Source organism: Gadus macrocephalus, chromosome 20 (assembly GCF_031168955.1).
Source record: "Gadus macrocephalus chromosome 20, ASM3116895v1".
In the NCBI taxonomy this organism is placed as follows: Eukaryota; Metazoa; Chordata; class Actinopteri; order Gadiformes; family Gadidae; genus Gadus; species Gadus macrocephalus.
The window spans coordinates 16145766-16161192 of NC_082401.1; the positions used below are offsets into that span (position 1 = coordinate 16145766).

Consider the following 15427-nt stretch of genomic DNA (forward strand, 5'->3'; position numbering starts at 1 on the left):
CTCTAGCTGGGGCTGAATGGCGTCTGAATGGCCCTGGTACCTCTTTGATGTGCAGGAAGTCCTTTGCATCAAAGGAGATGGCTGTTCCCGCCACGGGGACGTCCTCGTCCAGGGCGCCGCAGTAGCTGACGTTGGTCTTCACGGCGAAGGCCACCGCTTTGGTCTGCACCGCGGCGAGGGAGCACAAGGTTCACACTGGGATTAGAACGGGATTGGATTGGATTGGATTGAAATTGAAACTTCATTTGGATTTCATTTAATTTCATTCAAGAGTTGAATGACCGCACAGCAAAGGCTGGGGGAATTTTCCTTTCTTTCTGGCTAAGAACAAACAGTATATAACGGAACCGTATCTGACACAAAACACACATTACTCTATGATACATAAAACAACTATACGGTAGACATGACCCAAAAAAATCCCATTTCGGAAACCATCGGCTGTCGCCTGACGATGATTCCCCTCCGGGGGCAACTTGGATTATATGCAGCTTTCAGGTGCAGCCTGATACTGATGACAAATATCCAGGCCAAGACATCGCTTATTCCGTGCGCCGGCATTGTTAACAGTCCGACTAACAACTTGAGAGACCGTGTATTTTTCTTTTCTGCATTCACACGCAGATAGATGTTTACAGAGATTACAACAAAGGTAACTTGAGAAGCATATTGTTTGGGAATGTATCTGGATAGAAGAAGGTGTCGGGAATTCAACCCGTGTTTTGTAGTCGGTTGACTGACTGACTGACCCGCTGACTGACTGGCTGACTGACTGACTGGCTGACTGACTAACTGACTGACTGACTGACTGACTGGCTGACAGACTGGCTGACTGATTGGCTGACTCATTGGAAGACTGACTGCCTTACTGACTGACTGACTCCCGGCTGGCTGACTGTTTGACCGACTGTCTGACCTTGGCCCTCTCGAGCTGGACGGTGGCCTGCTGCTCCCTCTCCTGCCGACCGCCCTCCTTCTCCTCCTCCAGGGACGCATCCGAGTCCGACGGTCGGCTTGTGTAGGAATCGGCAGAGCCCTGCAGGGGGCAGCGGTCGGAGGACGGGGGGGGGGGGGGGGGGTGGAGGACAGAAGGATACACGCACAATGTTAGGGATGGAAATAGCATGTAACCAGCAGCAGAGCAAAACATGTTGAGCGGCATATGCTGGCTCTATCCAACGCGGGTGGTAACTGCTATAACCCTGCTATAACCCCCCCCCCCCCCCCCCCCCCCATCCCCACCCCTGTTCTTCTGGATGGGATGTTGATTCAAACGGACGACAGGCCAGGCCCAAGGAACAGAATGTCATCGTGATAATAGGTAAGACATGTAGCGCAATGCAACGTCAACTAGCCAAGTGCAGGACGAGCATTCAAATCCTGGTGTGAGCTGACGGTTGATGGTATATGATGATATATGGTTATTCAAAAAACAGTGGTTACCACACTGTTACAGGGAATTACGTAAGGATGTGGTTCTATCGAGTGCTTTGATGGAGCAGATAAAGTGAATGGCAGGTCTCAGTGTACTAGGTGTGTCGGTGTAATGTGTGTGTCAGTGCAATGTGTGTGTGTGTGTGTGTGTGCGTTCATGCATGTAGCTGTGCATGCGTGTGTCTGTGTGTGTCCCTGTGGATGTGTGTACTTGTGCATGCATGTGTGTGTGTGTGTGTGTGTGTGCGTGCGTGTGCCTGTATGTGTGTGAATGTGTCCATGACTGTGCGTGTGTGCATGTCTGTAGGCGTGTGCACATATGAGTGTGCATGAATGTGTGTGTGGGTGTGTGTGCATATTGATGTATGCCTGTGTGCGGGACCGCGGCTGCATAGGAGCGTTGATGAATGAGAATCTATATATGTGAGGTGTATCACTCTCTGCGTGAGTGCTTGAGTGTATGTTTGTGAGTGTGTGAGGTGTATCTGTGTGTGTGTGTGTGTGTGTGTGTGTGTGTGTCTGTGTGTGTGTGTGTGTGTGTGTGTGTGTGTGTGTGTGTGTGTGTGTGTGTGTGTGTGTGTGTGTGTGTGACGAGGGGTTGTCTTTACCCTTTGAGAGCTGACAAACAGCTTGAGTGTGTGTGTGTGTACGTGTGCTTGTGTGTGTGTGTGTGTGAGTGCTTGGGTGTGTGTGTGTGTGTGTGTGTGTGTGTGTGTGTGTGTGTGTGTGTGTGTGTGTGTGTGTGTGTGTGTGAGGTGTATCTCTCCCCATGCATGATCAAAGCCGGCCTGATTAAAGTTGGCCATCCGCCGGGCTGACAGCGTTCAAAAAGACGGAAATGTTTTGTAGTTTATTTTCTCTCCCTGTCTCTCTATGTCTCTATCTTCACAAAACGAAGCCTATTAACATGACCAAAATAGAAACTGTGAAGATTGAGGACTGAATTTAGTACAGCCAGAAAACCAAGGCAGTGGGAACATTGGTTTCAGGAACACGAAGGGCGCATTCATTCTTCACTACTCATCCTATGCTCGGCATTGGCAGCTAAAGTGTTTCTATTTCAATCCGCGGGTTATAATAACGGTGTATTAAGATGTGAATCAGGAGGACAAACGGCCATGAAAGGAATTGCGTTTTTAAATGTTCAACAAGTTGTTTGACTAGAAGATGAGCATTGCATGATGACAGCCTTTAAACAGAGCATAACTAAAAAGGAGAGTATAATGTGACTCTGTTCACAATCTAGTCACAACAAGGCTGTTAACAAACGTTTTAGTCCGCGCATTGCATGTTGATGTTGCATTGGATAAGACCCAGTATGTATGCGGGTTTATCTGGCACTCGCACATACATACACACACAAACACACACACACACACACACGCACACACACAGACAAACGCACAAACACGGTTGTGTAGCCCTCGGGATGAAGAAGTCTCATCCCATCACAATCTCAAGATATAGTCTCTGTCCCACTCACACTCTCTCGCCCAGCCTCAGTTCCCTTAGTAGAAACAGATATCCAGAGGGACAGTGGGCCAACAGATAGAGATAGACTGATAAAGACAGAGACGGACTGGGAGAACACACCAATGATGTTGAATTACACTTCATAATCGCAGCATAGGATTTTGTCACAGCTCAGAGAGGGAACACTCTGAGTGGAGACGTGTTGTTGTGCTATTCGGCACGGCGTTCAACGCGCTTGCTTACCCGGCCTGTCTGATGTGAGGGGGTGGACTCAAAGGGGGGGCTAAGGGGACTCTATTTCGGGTCTCCTGACAATGGTGGCTTGGATACATCAGCAGTGATGAACCCATCCCCGTCCACTGCATGCGGCAAAGAGCTCCGACAGCCTCCCACTCCGGGGGGGGGGGGGGGGCCCGGGGGGCAGGAAGGACAGGCTGTGTGCCAACGGTTCACTAGCAAGGTGAACGTGAGGCAAGACACTCCCGGCCGACGACAAGATGAAGGGGATACGATAGTCGCTGCATGCCCGACGTGTCACCTCAACCATGGGTCAAGACCCTCACGGTAGTTTAAATCCGGCACGCCTCTGCCTCAAAGTGTACATCGATAGGGTATCTACTCAATAATAACCTAAACATGGTAGTTGTGCCGACCGGATTTGAACATGGCAGCGGCCACTGGTATAAAAGATGCCAGTCCGCACTGGATTCAAAGAAGGCAATAACCACTGGACACAAACATGGCAGTGCTAACTCGATTCAAACATGGCAGGCCACTTGATTTAAACGTGGCATTGGCTTCTGGATGCAAACATGGCTGGCAACGGTGCCTGGAGATAAATGCTTCCTATTGGACAGTCCACACCAGAGCAAGTAACTCAAAGGGAGTTGTTGTTTTTCTCATTCTGCCCCACAGCTGTTTATACAGCTGATTGATGTAGGATACATAAAGTCAATAGGAGGTAAATCTGCACAGACATGACTTCTTGGCAGTCAGCTCAAATCCTATCTTCTGCAGGCCACAGAGGATGCAGTAAACAAATACTACTGCTCCAACTTGATTGGCTCGCCTTCAGTATCAGCCACTGACCGGTGCTTATAATGTGATTGAATCAGTGTTGCATATAGGGGCTTTGCTTCATGATCATAACCACCTGTCATTGCTGCTGTCACTAGGGTTACCACAACAGACGTCAATATCCTTTGTGATTGCCTGTAATTCACTCTTTTGTTTTCAGCGGTTGGACTGCCTGCCTCTGTTTAGGGAAGATTTTAAACTGTTTTACGATCAAATGTTTGGCTATCTTCCAGTTGACTCACATGATAGATTACACTGGGTCGGTGACAGACTGAACAATGTCCAGAGCTTGCCGGTGTCCTATTTCTCTGTGTGTGTACTACCAGCCATGAATTATATGGTTTGCATACCCGCTCTTCAACAATGAAAACACTGTTGATCCAGCGATCAATACAACTTTGGTAATATGAAACTCTAAAACAGAATGCGTTTGAAGCGTGAATGCTCGGGTTTGGTTTCATATAGGCGATGATGCAACCACCCTAAGAAAAATAACAACGGGATCATATTATGGACGATCATAACATTTCAATTCCGACCCATTTCCTAGCCCTCACGTGATCCTCTGGACGGTTGGGAGAATACCTTACTGGGCTACAGATGCTCGTTGGTTATCGGGAGGGTTGGGGGGTGGGCATTACTGTGGAATCAACCTGATGAACGGAGAATCAGTCAATACCCGGACCCCTCACCCATTCATTAAAGTCTAAATGAGTAAGAAGGAGCCCCTCCCAGTGAGTAGGCTTACAGAATTAATAAAGCGTAATAACAGTTTTTCTATCCACTTTAACTGGCTGGTTGAGATGCTACACTTTGAATCGATAATGTCTACATTGTCATCCCTAGTGAGACATTCAACGTTCGACTCGTCTTATTGGGTAAAATGAACCCTCCGCACCCTCCCACTCCTCCTCCGGCCCCGTGGTTGGGTGAGCCATGTGTCACTCGACCCCCGACCGACCAGCCCTCTGTTGACACTATGTGGTAGCATCCTCGCTCTAGGCTGGGAAGTACAGTAACTCTAGACTGTGCACACGCGCACACACACACACACACACACACACACACACACACACACACACACACACACACACACACACACACACACACACACACACACACACACACACACACACACACACACACACACACACACACACGCACGCCAGGGCTAATCCAGCATGTCACGCCTCCATTTTGCCAGGCAGCCAGCTGGTCCATGTCCCCCTGCCTGGGCTGCAGATTCAGCCAATCAGGAGCAGCCGTGAAGGACCTGGGCACCAATGTTTACCTAACAGATGACGGCACAGCCTGTCGTCTCTGTGGACGCCGTCAGCTTCTGTCTTCCTGTACTCTACACACACACACACACGCAAGCACGCACGCACGCACGCACAAACGCACGCACATCCACACACACAGCACTGTGGCATAACTCTAGCCTATATTCATTTGTCTAGTATTCAGTCATTCAGTAGTTTCATCCGCCCATCTATATATACAATTCTCCATCCGACATCCGACACACACACACACACACACACACACACACACACACACACACACACACACACACACACACACACACACACACACACACACACACACACACACACACAGAAGCTTGTGTACACACACACACCCACACAAACAAACACATGCGTACACACACACAATCATACACATACCTACCAACACACATACACAAATACAGACTCTGCTCTATAAATGGAGCTCATCTATACGTAACATATTACCCAAATGGCTAAATTAAATCTCCCTTAAAAAAACATGACAGAGCTCTCCACTGCTTTCGCTAAACAGTTTTATATGTTAAGGGTGCTGCTGACGACAGCATTAGCGATGCTGAGACACAGTTTTAACCGGTTTTCACACAAATTGTACACATCTCTATCTCAATAATACATAGAGATGAGAAGGATCATCCTTGCTGATGGATTTACATGCAAACATGCTCATGTATGCACGCGCATGCACTCACTCACACACATAACCACACAAACACACACGCACGTACAGACACACACAGGAACACACACACACACACACACACACACACACACACACACACACACACACACACACACACACACACACACACACACACACACACACACACACACACACACACACACACACACAGTAACACACAAATACACACACAGGCACACCAAAGGTAAAAGCACGCAGGGGAGGCAATGTGCTTCCAAAGGGCTGCCTGTAGAGAGGACGGGACATGATGTATGTTCCCCATGCTGCTCTAGTCACAGCTTCCTCCTCACGTTCAGACTCATTACCATCCCGAGTGGCTGGGGCCGTTCTGTACAGAACAAGCCCCCTATAAAGAACAACCATTCAATTCTATCATGAGGTATGCATTTTTTTTTAATTCTTTTTAAATACTACGTCTCCTTGATATAATAATAATTATAATAATAATAATCATAATAATAATAATAATAATCCTAATCTTAATAATCTTGATGTTTTGGTATGGGCTATATATAATTCCATTTCTATTGTTTTGGCCTTCATCCGAAGCCAGGCTCCAGGCCCTTTATATGTGGGAGCCACAGAACAAAAAATCGAATAAAAAACATTTCATTGAATAATCATGGTCGGCAGTGGTCGGCTGGGTCCACTGTGTTCATGTGTTCATGTGTTTCTGCGTTTGAAGCCACTTCAAATGAATGGGCTGAATGGAGAAGAAAACCACATCAGGGTTGCAAATACATTATGTGCATGAACGTGCAATGGCACAACTGGGCCTACGACACATTGACGATTCATGTAGAAGTGGCCCTTTGTAGATTTATCCGTTTTTGACCCACTCCATTTCATTAACCGTGTGCATGAGGCATGGATGGATATTCACCAAATTCCTTCACGTAGAGACTGCTGTAAAAGCTACTTTAAAAGCCGGACGAAAACCAATGCGCATTACACGTGGCCTGAATGAATCATGTCTCACATGTATACATGTTTGTATGAATATTAGGGAATTAATGTCTCAATGAAGATAGACACCAGGAGACGACAGCAGGCGTATCAGGAGGAGTACGAAGGCGGGAGGAGGGAAGTAGGAGGAGGAGTCAAACAGGAGGAGGAGGGGAGGAGGAGTCTAATAATAGGAGGGGGAGGGGAGGAGGAGTCAAATAGGAGGAGTAGGAGTCTAATAGGAGGAGGAGGAAGGAAGGAGGAGTCTAATAGGAGGAGTAGGAAGGGAGGAGGAGTCAAATAGGAGGAGTAGGAAGGGAGGAGGAGTCTAATAGGAGGAGTAGGAAGGGAGGAGGAGTCTAATAGGAGGAGGAGGAAGGGAGGAGGAGAAGGAATGCAAGAGGAGTAAAATAGGAAGAGTAGGAAGGGAGGAGGAGAAGAAGGAAGGGAGGAGGAGGAAAATAGAAGAAGGAGGAAGGGAGGAGGAGAAGGAAAGCAAGAGGAGTAAAATAGGAAGAGTAGGAAGGGAGGAGGAGAAGAAGGAAGGGAGTCGGAGGAAAATAGAAGGAGGAAGGGAGGAGGAGAAGGAAAGCAAGAGGAGTTAAATAGGAGGAACAGGAAGGAAGGGAGGAGGAGAAGGAAGGGAGGAGGAGTAAAGCAGGGGGCATTATGCAGGGGAAGTTGGAAGGGAGTAGGAGTACGACGCCAGGAGGAATAGGAAGGCAAGGAATGCAGGAGGAGTACAATAGGAGGAATAGGATGGCAGGAGCAGCAGATCAGGGGTAATAGAAAAGCAGGAGGAGTAGGAATGGAGGAGGAGTAGGTAGGAGGAGGAGTAGGAATGCAGGAGGAGTAAAGCAGAGGAATGGATGTGTTTCCTCTCCCATCTTGGGGCTCCTCTGGTAACGATCGATCGAGAGGTCTGGGAGTCTTTGATACAAAGAACTGTTATTTACTGCCTGGTTACAAATAAAATCTATCACTATCATTGTGTGTGTGCATGTGTGTTTGTGTATGTGCACGTGTGTTGTACGTGTCTGGGCATGTTTGTGTGTGTTTGTGTGTGTGTGTTTGCTTGTGTGTGTGTGCAGGAGCTGAACAACAAAACAGCTCACCATAAAACATAGTTGATCATCCAGTTTTATTGCTCTTCCCTTAATGTATGTGCTGGTCTGCGCTTGTTTATGCATCTAAATATCTATAATTATATGCATAAATGTTCATAAATAATATGAGTATAAATAGAACTTACTACCGTGAACCAACAAAGATACACAAATGCTGCCCGCCCCCGCAGCTTTGGCCTCGGACACACACACACACACACACACACACACACACACACACGCACACGCACACGCACACGCACACGCACACACACACACACACACACACACACACACACACACTGAACGGGTAGATAGTGAGTCAATTATCCAGGAGTTTCAAGTGACCAGACATGAGTCCATCCAGCCACACTCAAGTGTTATCAGCACAGACGCCCCCCGTCTTACTATAACACACACACACACACACACACACACACACACACACACACACACACACACACACACACACACACACACACACACACACACACACACACACACACACACACACACACACACACACACACACCCTCATCCTTCACTACGCTGCCTGGCCGGCCGGCAGCCAGATCGGATACTCAAGAGGCAGTAGTGTAGTCTGAGAGTGTGTCTGTCGGACGTTACATTACGGTTGCTTCTGTCGGGCTCATTGATGAAGGACAATGCTGGGATATTTATCGTTTATGTGTTCACAGCTTCGTCGGTCTAGCTTCAACAGTTTTTTGATATCACAACCCAACGGTTAAGTAGACAAAAACAAAAAACAACAATAAAAAATGTGGTGAACCACACACGACGAAGACAGGCTGAGACGGGCTGAGGATTTGTGGTAACTCACGAGCAACCTTCACGCCTCCACTCTGCTCCAGCCCAAACAAGCGGCCCAAAAAGAGACTTAAAAACGGCCCAAAAGACCCAGACACCACTCAGTAGAGTGGAAGCCAAGATAATGGACTGTGGTGGCAGGATTGCCAACTATTATTGTTATTTTTGATATTTACTGTGATATAGGAATCTCCGGAAAGAATACACGTTTCAGAAGCGGGAAATTAAGAAAGAAAGACAGAGATTGATTTGAAAGTGAATTTCACCCATTGGATGGATTTGAAAAATACAATAATCAGCAGAAACACGGGCCAACGGATACCGGCGTGTAAGATCGAACACAATTACACCAGCCCGTGCAAGTTGACAGCCAGTTACAGTCACAGATTCATCATAGAAATAGAATGATGATGAAGAGGAAGAGGACATGCATTCTTGCTTACATGGTATACATGGGATCATCCTGCTCCCCCCCATTAGCATTTCCCAGAGGGGCTAATGAAGGGGGATGGAGGGTTCGCGTTAGCTCGCGGCTCACTGAGAATCTACCATCACCCACACCCTCTACCAGGTCCTCTGCTCCACCAACACCACCCCAGTATCTCTCATCGCAGCCGCCGCTGCCTTTTATAGCCTAGGTAAGCGTTTCTCTCCCCGATGCTGAACCACGGAATACTCCATCTCAGTCCCATCCACCTCCGTGAATCCAGAGCAGATGTGTCAGAATGGATCTAAGGATGTGTGTGTTTGTGTGTGACTGCGGGTACGCGCTCCGGTGTGTGAGTGAGGAATTCAAAACAGAAGATGTGAGCTTTTTTTTTTTTTAACAAAATGACAATCTGTGTGACAATTGCATTGGAGTGCATGGTGCGCTATGGATGGCTGCCTAATGCCTAGGACTCTATCACTGACTGCCCCCTTGCAATGCTGTGAGTTTGCTGACACGGTTAGCCTCAGCACGAGCTATGGCCCTTAATGAGACACATTGACACGTTGAAGACTAGTGAAATAGAGTGCTAGAGAGAGAGACAGACAGACGGACAGATAGACGGAAGGAAGGTAGATGGCTAGAGGAACAGACTGGCTGAAGGAAGTGAGGTGGATATTGAAAGGAGGCGCGCTGTAGCGATGAAGCAAGAGCGATGGGGAGAGATGTGCAGATGCATTCACTCCTCAGTGGGATGGAGATGGTGGAACAGCGCCTGTCCAGATCACTGATGCTCACTGAGGCTGGAGGAGGAAGCATTCCTCAGGCTTGAGAGAGAGGGAAAAGGAGAAAGAGACAGAGAGACATATAGAGGGAGGTAGATAGAAACATAGAGAGCCACACATAAAAGAGAGAGAGAGAGAGAGAGAGAGAGAGAGAGAGAGAGAGAGAGAGAGAGAGAGAGAGAGAGAGAGGGGAGAGAGAGAGAGAGAGAGAGAGAGAGAGAGAGAGAGAGAGAGAGAGAGAGAGAGAGAGAGAGAGAGAGAGAGAGCGATAGATGCAAGTATCTCTCTCTCGCTCTTCCCCCTCTCTCTCTCTTTCTCCCATCACTCGTCTCCCTCCCGGCTCTCCCTCCTTCCCCTCCCGACCAGCAGCCCGTTGGAATGTGCCTACGGTGGGCACGGCGGTGCCCACCACCTCCCCGTCTCCCCACACAGCCCCCAGGATGCTCCATCCATCCTCTCCACTACCCGCTCTAAGCCAGCGTGGCAGCGCCCTGTGGATTGCAAGCGGGAGGGACACCAACGCACACTCAACCAACACAACACCACAAACACACACACACACACACACACACACACACACACACACACACACACACACACACACACACACATACACACACCAACCCACACGCGCGCCATGAGCATCCTTCGCCTGCACTCACCGCCTCGGAGTCTTCAAATCCATGCAGGTACAAGTTATCGTACATGGAGGAGGACTAGTCGTACATGGAGGAGCGCTAGTCCAAGGGGCGTCTCGGGCGATCAGCGACGGGCCGCTTCCACAGACGGAGAGAAGAGAGAGAGGGAGCCAGCCGAGGTGCTCTGCGGGGGCTCGCAGAGGCAATCAGGCCAGGGGGAACGGCAGCCCTCGCCCCACTCCCATCCACATGAAGGGAAGACGGCGGCAAAACACACGAGCCCACAGGGACACTCGACTGGCGCCAGGTGAGGAGCGGGAAACCAGCAGCAGAAGCAACAAGCAAACAAAATAAATGATACCCCAAAAAAAATAGATGGGAGCCCTGTTGTATTTCCTGGAGGCAAATTGTATATTATTGCCTAGGAAGCCTTGCGAGTATTGGTTCCCATTATGAGGCAGCCTGCTTGTCTCCAGAGGCTGAACAGACCTGGCATTTTATCTGCCTTCCAAGCACACAGCACTGGAAGCCAGTCCCTCCTCCCTCCCCTCCTCTCACCAGCCCTGGCTGATGACAGAGGAGGGATACTGCTCTCTGATTGGCGGAGCCCATGCTCCAGTAAGCAGCCTCCGCTGGCTGTGTGAATAAGACAGAGGCGATGACACAAGCGAAGAGAGCACGAGAGAGAGCGAGAGGAAGGGAGAGGGAGAGGCGTCCCGATTTAGTTTTTCTTCCTCAATTTAATTAGCGTTTACAGTTGTGTGTTTGTGTGTGTGTGCTGCTTGTGTTTCTGTGTATGTGTGTGTGTGTGTGTGTGTGTGTACGTGTGTGTACGTTTCTGTGTGTGTGTGTGTGTGTGTGTGTGTGTTTGTGTGTATGTGTGTGTGTTTCTGTTTGTGCGTTTCTGTGTTTGCGTTGCTGTGTGTCTGTGGTCATTCTGTCGTCAGTTTCCCCCACTCTGCGTCCTGTCACAGGTGGGTGACTGACTGAGCGATGATACATCCAATAGGGGGGCGTCGCCCGAAGGCCGGATGGCGCAATTCACCCCTGGCTCAGTTACAACCGACGGGGATTGTGTGATCAAACCTTAACCCAACACACATGTGGGCCGGAACAAGGAAAGCCCATCTGCCTCACGGGCATTTGAATACTCAGCCGTTTGAGGGAACACACCATCAGATGGAGGTCTGCGCTTCGTCAAGTATAACTGTTGTAGGGCCTCGTTCTATTATAGAACAGTGTTATTATATACAGGATAGTATATTGGTTAACGTCATTGAGAAACATGCATGAGCTTTACCTGCTTTTAAATGACTTCATGTGTCTCAATTTGCTCTATGCTTTCCACAGAACGTAATGGGGGAACATTCAAATAAAGGGTTTGTAAAGCTCAAATAGGTGATGTTAAGGCAGGGTTTGATCCAGATAATGTCTACAGATTTGTTATATGACCACACATGCTATGGGTCAATAGAGCAGATAAAAGATTAGGTTGTTTAGACAGGAATTACTGCATTATTGTTGGATTGTATGTTGAAATGTTTTCCCATGCACTACAGTTATATAATTTACCTTAGAAGCCTTGCCTTCTATGGTGATGATCGAAATGATAAGTAAGGACAACAGCAATGGGGCAAGATAAAACAACGATTAATCTTTTGACAAAAATAAAATAAAAATAACCAAGAGGTAAAATAACGGGCCAAAATAAAGAAAATAAAAAGCAAATTAAGTCATATTAATCACATTACTAGTTTGTTGAAATAACGTTCACAGATAACAATTGCGGTTCATTTTCCACAAGACAGACAGCGTGGTGCAGCAGTGCCCTCTGGTGTTCAGCCTAAGTACGGGATGACCACCTGCTGTTAATGATCGGCATGTATTAATATTGGGCCGTCTGCTTCACCACACTAGCCTTTGGCAGCAGTGGGCGATTTTCCTCAAACTCTCAGACACGAGTCTGGCTATATATGACGGCATAAAAAAAAAAAAAAGGAAAAAGCAAGAAACACTACTGCCTACATAGAGCCCTACCAAATTCACAACAGTTCCCACTTTCATGTCAGACTAAATATTCAATGAAGTCTGACATGAATCTGTGAAAAAGGGTCTTTGGGTTGCAGCTTAGCCAGGTTGGCTGTTGAATACAAATTGATATAACATTTTGCTCATAAGAAATCTCCAGACTCATTTCTGACATTTAGTTCTTTCTCAGATTAAGGATTCAGATCTCTCCCTTTAGTTGGCAATTATTGACCAAGCAAGCCAGTGGAGAATTACATCTGAACGCTGCACACAGAAACTTTTCTACCCACAGTCCAGCATCTGATATAATGCAAAAAAATATGTAATATTGAGTGTTTTTATCTGAAACAGCATATCGATAAACTTGGCACTGTCAACACACTGGTTGGACAATTCCTCCAAAATAACAACTTTAAAGTCTAGAGTGCAGCAATAAGTCATTCAGTGAGCGCTGCTCAGCTCTGCGACCGCCTTGCCATACAACAGATCACCAGCGTCCACGCCCTTCTCCGGTTCCCCATTTCAACCTCTAGCCAATCACAACCGTCCTTCTAATCACGTCCTCCCGGCAACACCCAGGTGATGACCTGAAGCCTCCAGCGGGGGATCTGTTAAAAGAGCCGTGGATGAGGTCATCTTCCGGCCAGGCCTTTGTTCTTGGTCTTTGTCGGTGCCGGCTGCCAGGACAGTGGGATGAGAGAGGACAGAGAGGCTAAGCCCCTGCTACGTTCCCTCCGCGCCCTGGAAGTCCCTCTTCACTTAGTCCGTTTTACCTCCTTCTCCTTTGATCTGCTTGTACTCCAGCTTTAGAAACAGTAATATTGATAGTACTGCTGATCAGTAATACTTGTGCTACACTGGTATGGTTTTTCATTAATATTGCTGTTGTGGGCATCGGTGTTCCTGTATTCATGTTATTATTGGTCACTTTTAGACCAACAATGTGTTTCTGACCTTAAAATGTTGAATGTGCTCAAAAATAATATATTTGTGGCTTAAATAGGGTTATTTAAGCCACACACCACAATTTGGAAGTGAAGCCCATTATATTTGTATGATGTATTACACATGACGAACTGAGGTGTATGTTTAGGATGTAGGCAGATTTGTAGGCATCAGTGGTGGATTTATTCCTGAGGGCCGATATCTGCCCGACCTCCACTTCCCCCGATCAATCAGAAGGTAGGACAGAGGTCAGGGGTCATTTTGACACATTTGGTCATTCACTAATCAAGCGAGCGCAGCAAACATCTGTTTGCAGGTGTCGCGGCAAGTGGTTGAGCTACACATTCAGACCCATCTTGATTCGCTAAAATCGTGTTTTCTGAGACTGCGCTTCAGTCTCTCTTTGGTTTCTCTTCTGCACTTTTTCTGTCTGTCTGTTCATCAATCTGCATGATGAGATCGTGCATACTATTCAGCTCTGGCCTTGGGCAAAGCACAGAATATACTGAGAATATACTGAGAAATTACTTCAAATTCAAAGCTTTGTCAGCGTTGTTTGATCAGACAGTGAAGTCCTTGCTTCATGGGTTGTCTTGCATAATCTCTTGTCTGTAAATGTTTATGTACTGTTGCGTTGGTGAGGTTTTCCTTGGACAAGTTATCCATGGTGTGAGCGGTCAAATCTGAATAAAATAAAACACATGCTTTCTCAAAGACCTTGGGCTATCTGTCCTATTATTCTCACCTGGAGAGAAACACACACAAGCACAAACACACACACTTATACACACACATTCATGCATACAGACTCAAATGTTCTTGTCAATGTTCTCCCTATTGTATATCTTCCGTTCTGACAGTGCAACAATGAGGTCATGCTGACTCTGGCTTTTACGGTTTGTCAAGCTCAACCCATCCCATTATTCTCTGATTCAATCTGCCCGGAGAAAAGACGACCTCTCTTCCTTCCACATTTCTGGTCACTAAAGTAGAAACCGGATATTATGAACAATATAGACTAATCAGTCATAAGGCGGTTTGGGTTCATTGGAATAGAGTACAGACCTAATAGTTTAGCCATTACAGACATTAGACTCCAAGTGTGTATAGAAATCAGATTTTATTTAATATCTGAATTTTCCAATTTAACATCTATTCTTTGCATCACTCATTCCCTGTATCACCCTGGTGTTGGATTGACATCTAACATCAGTGTTCTTATTGGTGCGTCCGTAGTGAACATAAAACAGCTTTCTTTGTCATTTGTCATGTGGATAATGAAGAGGTTCCAGTCATGGCTACTGTACTGTGCGGCCAAGATTTAACTATTTTGGTAAAGCAATAATCTATCGCAGAGGGATAACATGCATACATGACTCATCTTAGTATTTGCAATTAACACCTTCCTGCTGCTTGTTAGCGGCCTGCCAATCAACCGGGTTTTCACAGCCCCTCTCTCAGTACCGGGGCTGTTACCATAGAAATGTGAAAGCGGGCCCCCACGAGTTACTCTTTCTTTCACTTCTCCTCTTTTCCTTGAATCCTCATTAAAACCACAATTATCATTTCATTCAAAAAAAAAAAAACTCCCCCCTACTGTTCACAGTCCCCAGTCTCAGTACTTCATAAACAAAGTCAGCGGGGTGAACACACACGCTGTGTGGCTCAGACACAGCGTGACGAAGGCGGCCTCAGAGCCCAGCCCTAGATCCCACCCTACCCTGATCT

The 15427-nt window shown here is 47.2% G+C and overlaps 1 protein-coding gene across 1 annotated transcript in view; it reads right to left on the reverse strand.

Annotated features, from left to right (window-relative positions):
• cacnb4a (calcium channel, voltage-dependent, beta 4a subunit) overlaps window positions 1-15427 on the reverse strand; it is a 29072-nt gene that overhangs the window by 9510 nt on the left and 4135 nt on the right. The window contains 2 exon segments of the mRNA XM_060039733.1: window positions 41-163; window positions 917-1036. Of these exon segments, the coding sequence (XP_059895716.1) occupies window positions 41-163; window positions 917-1036 (243 nt within the window).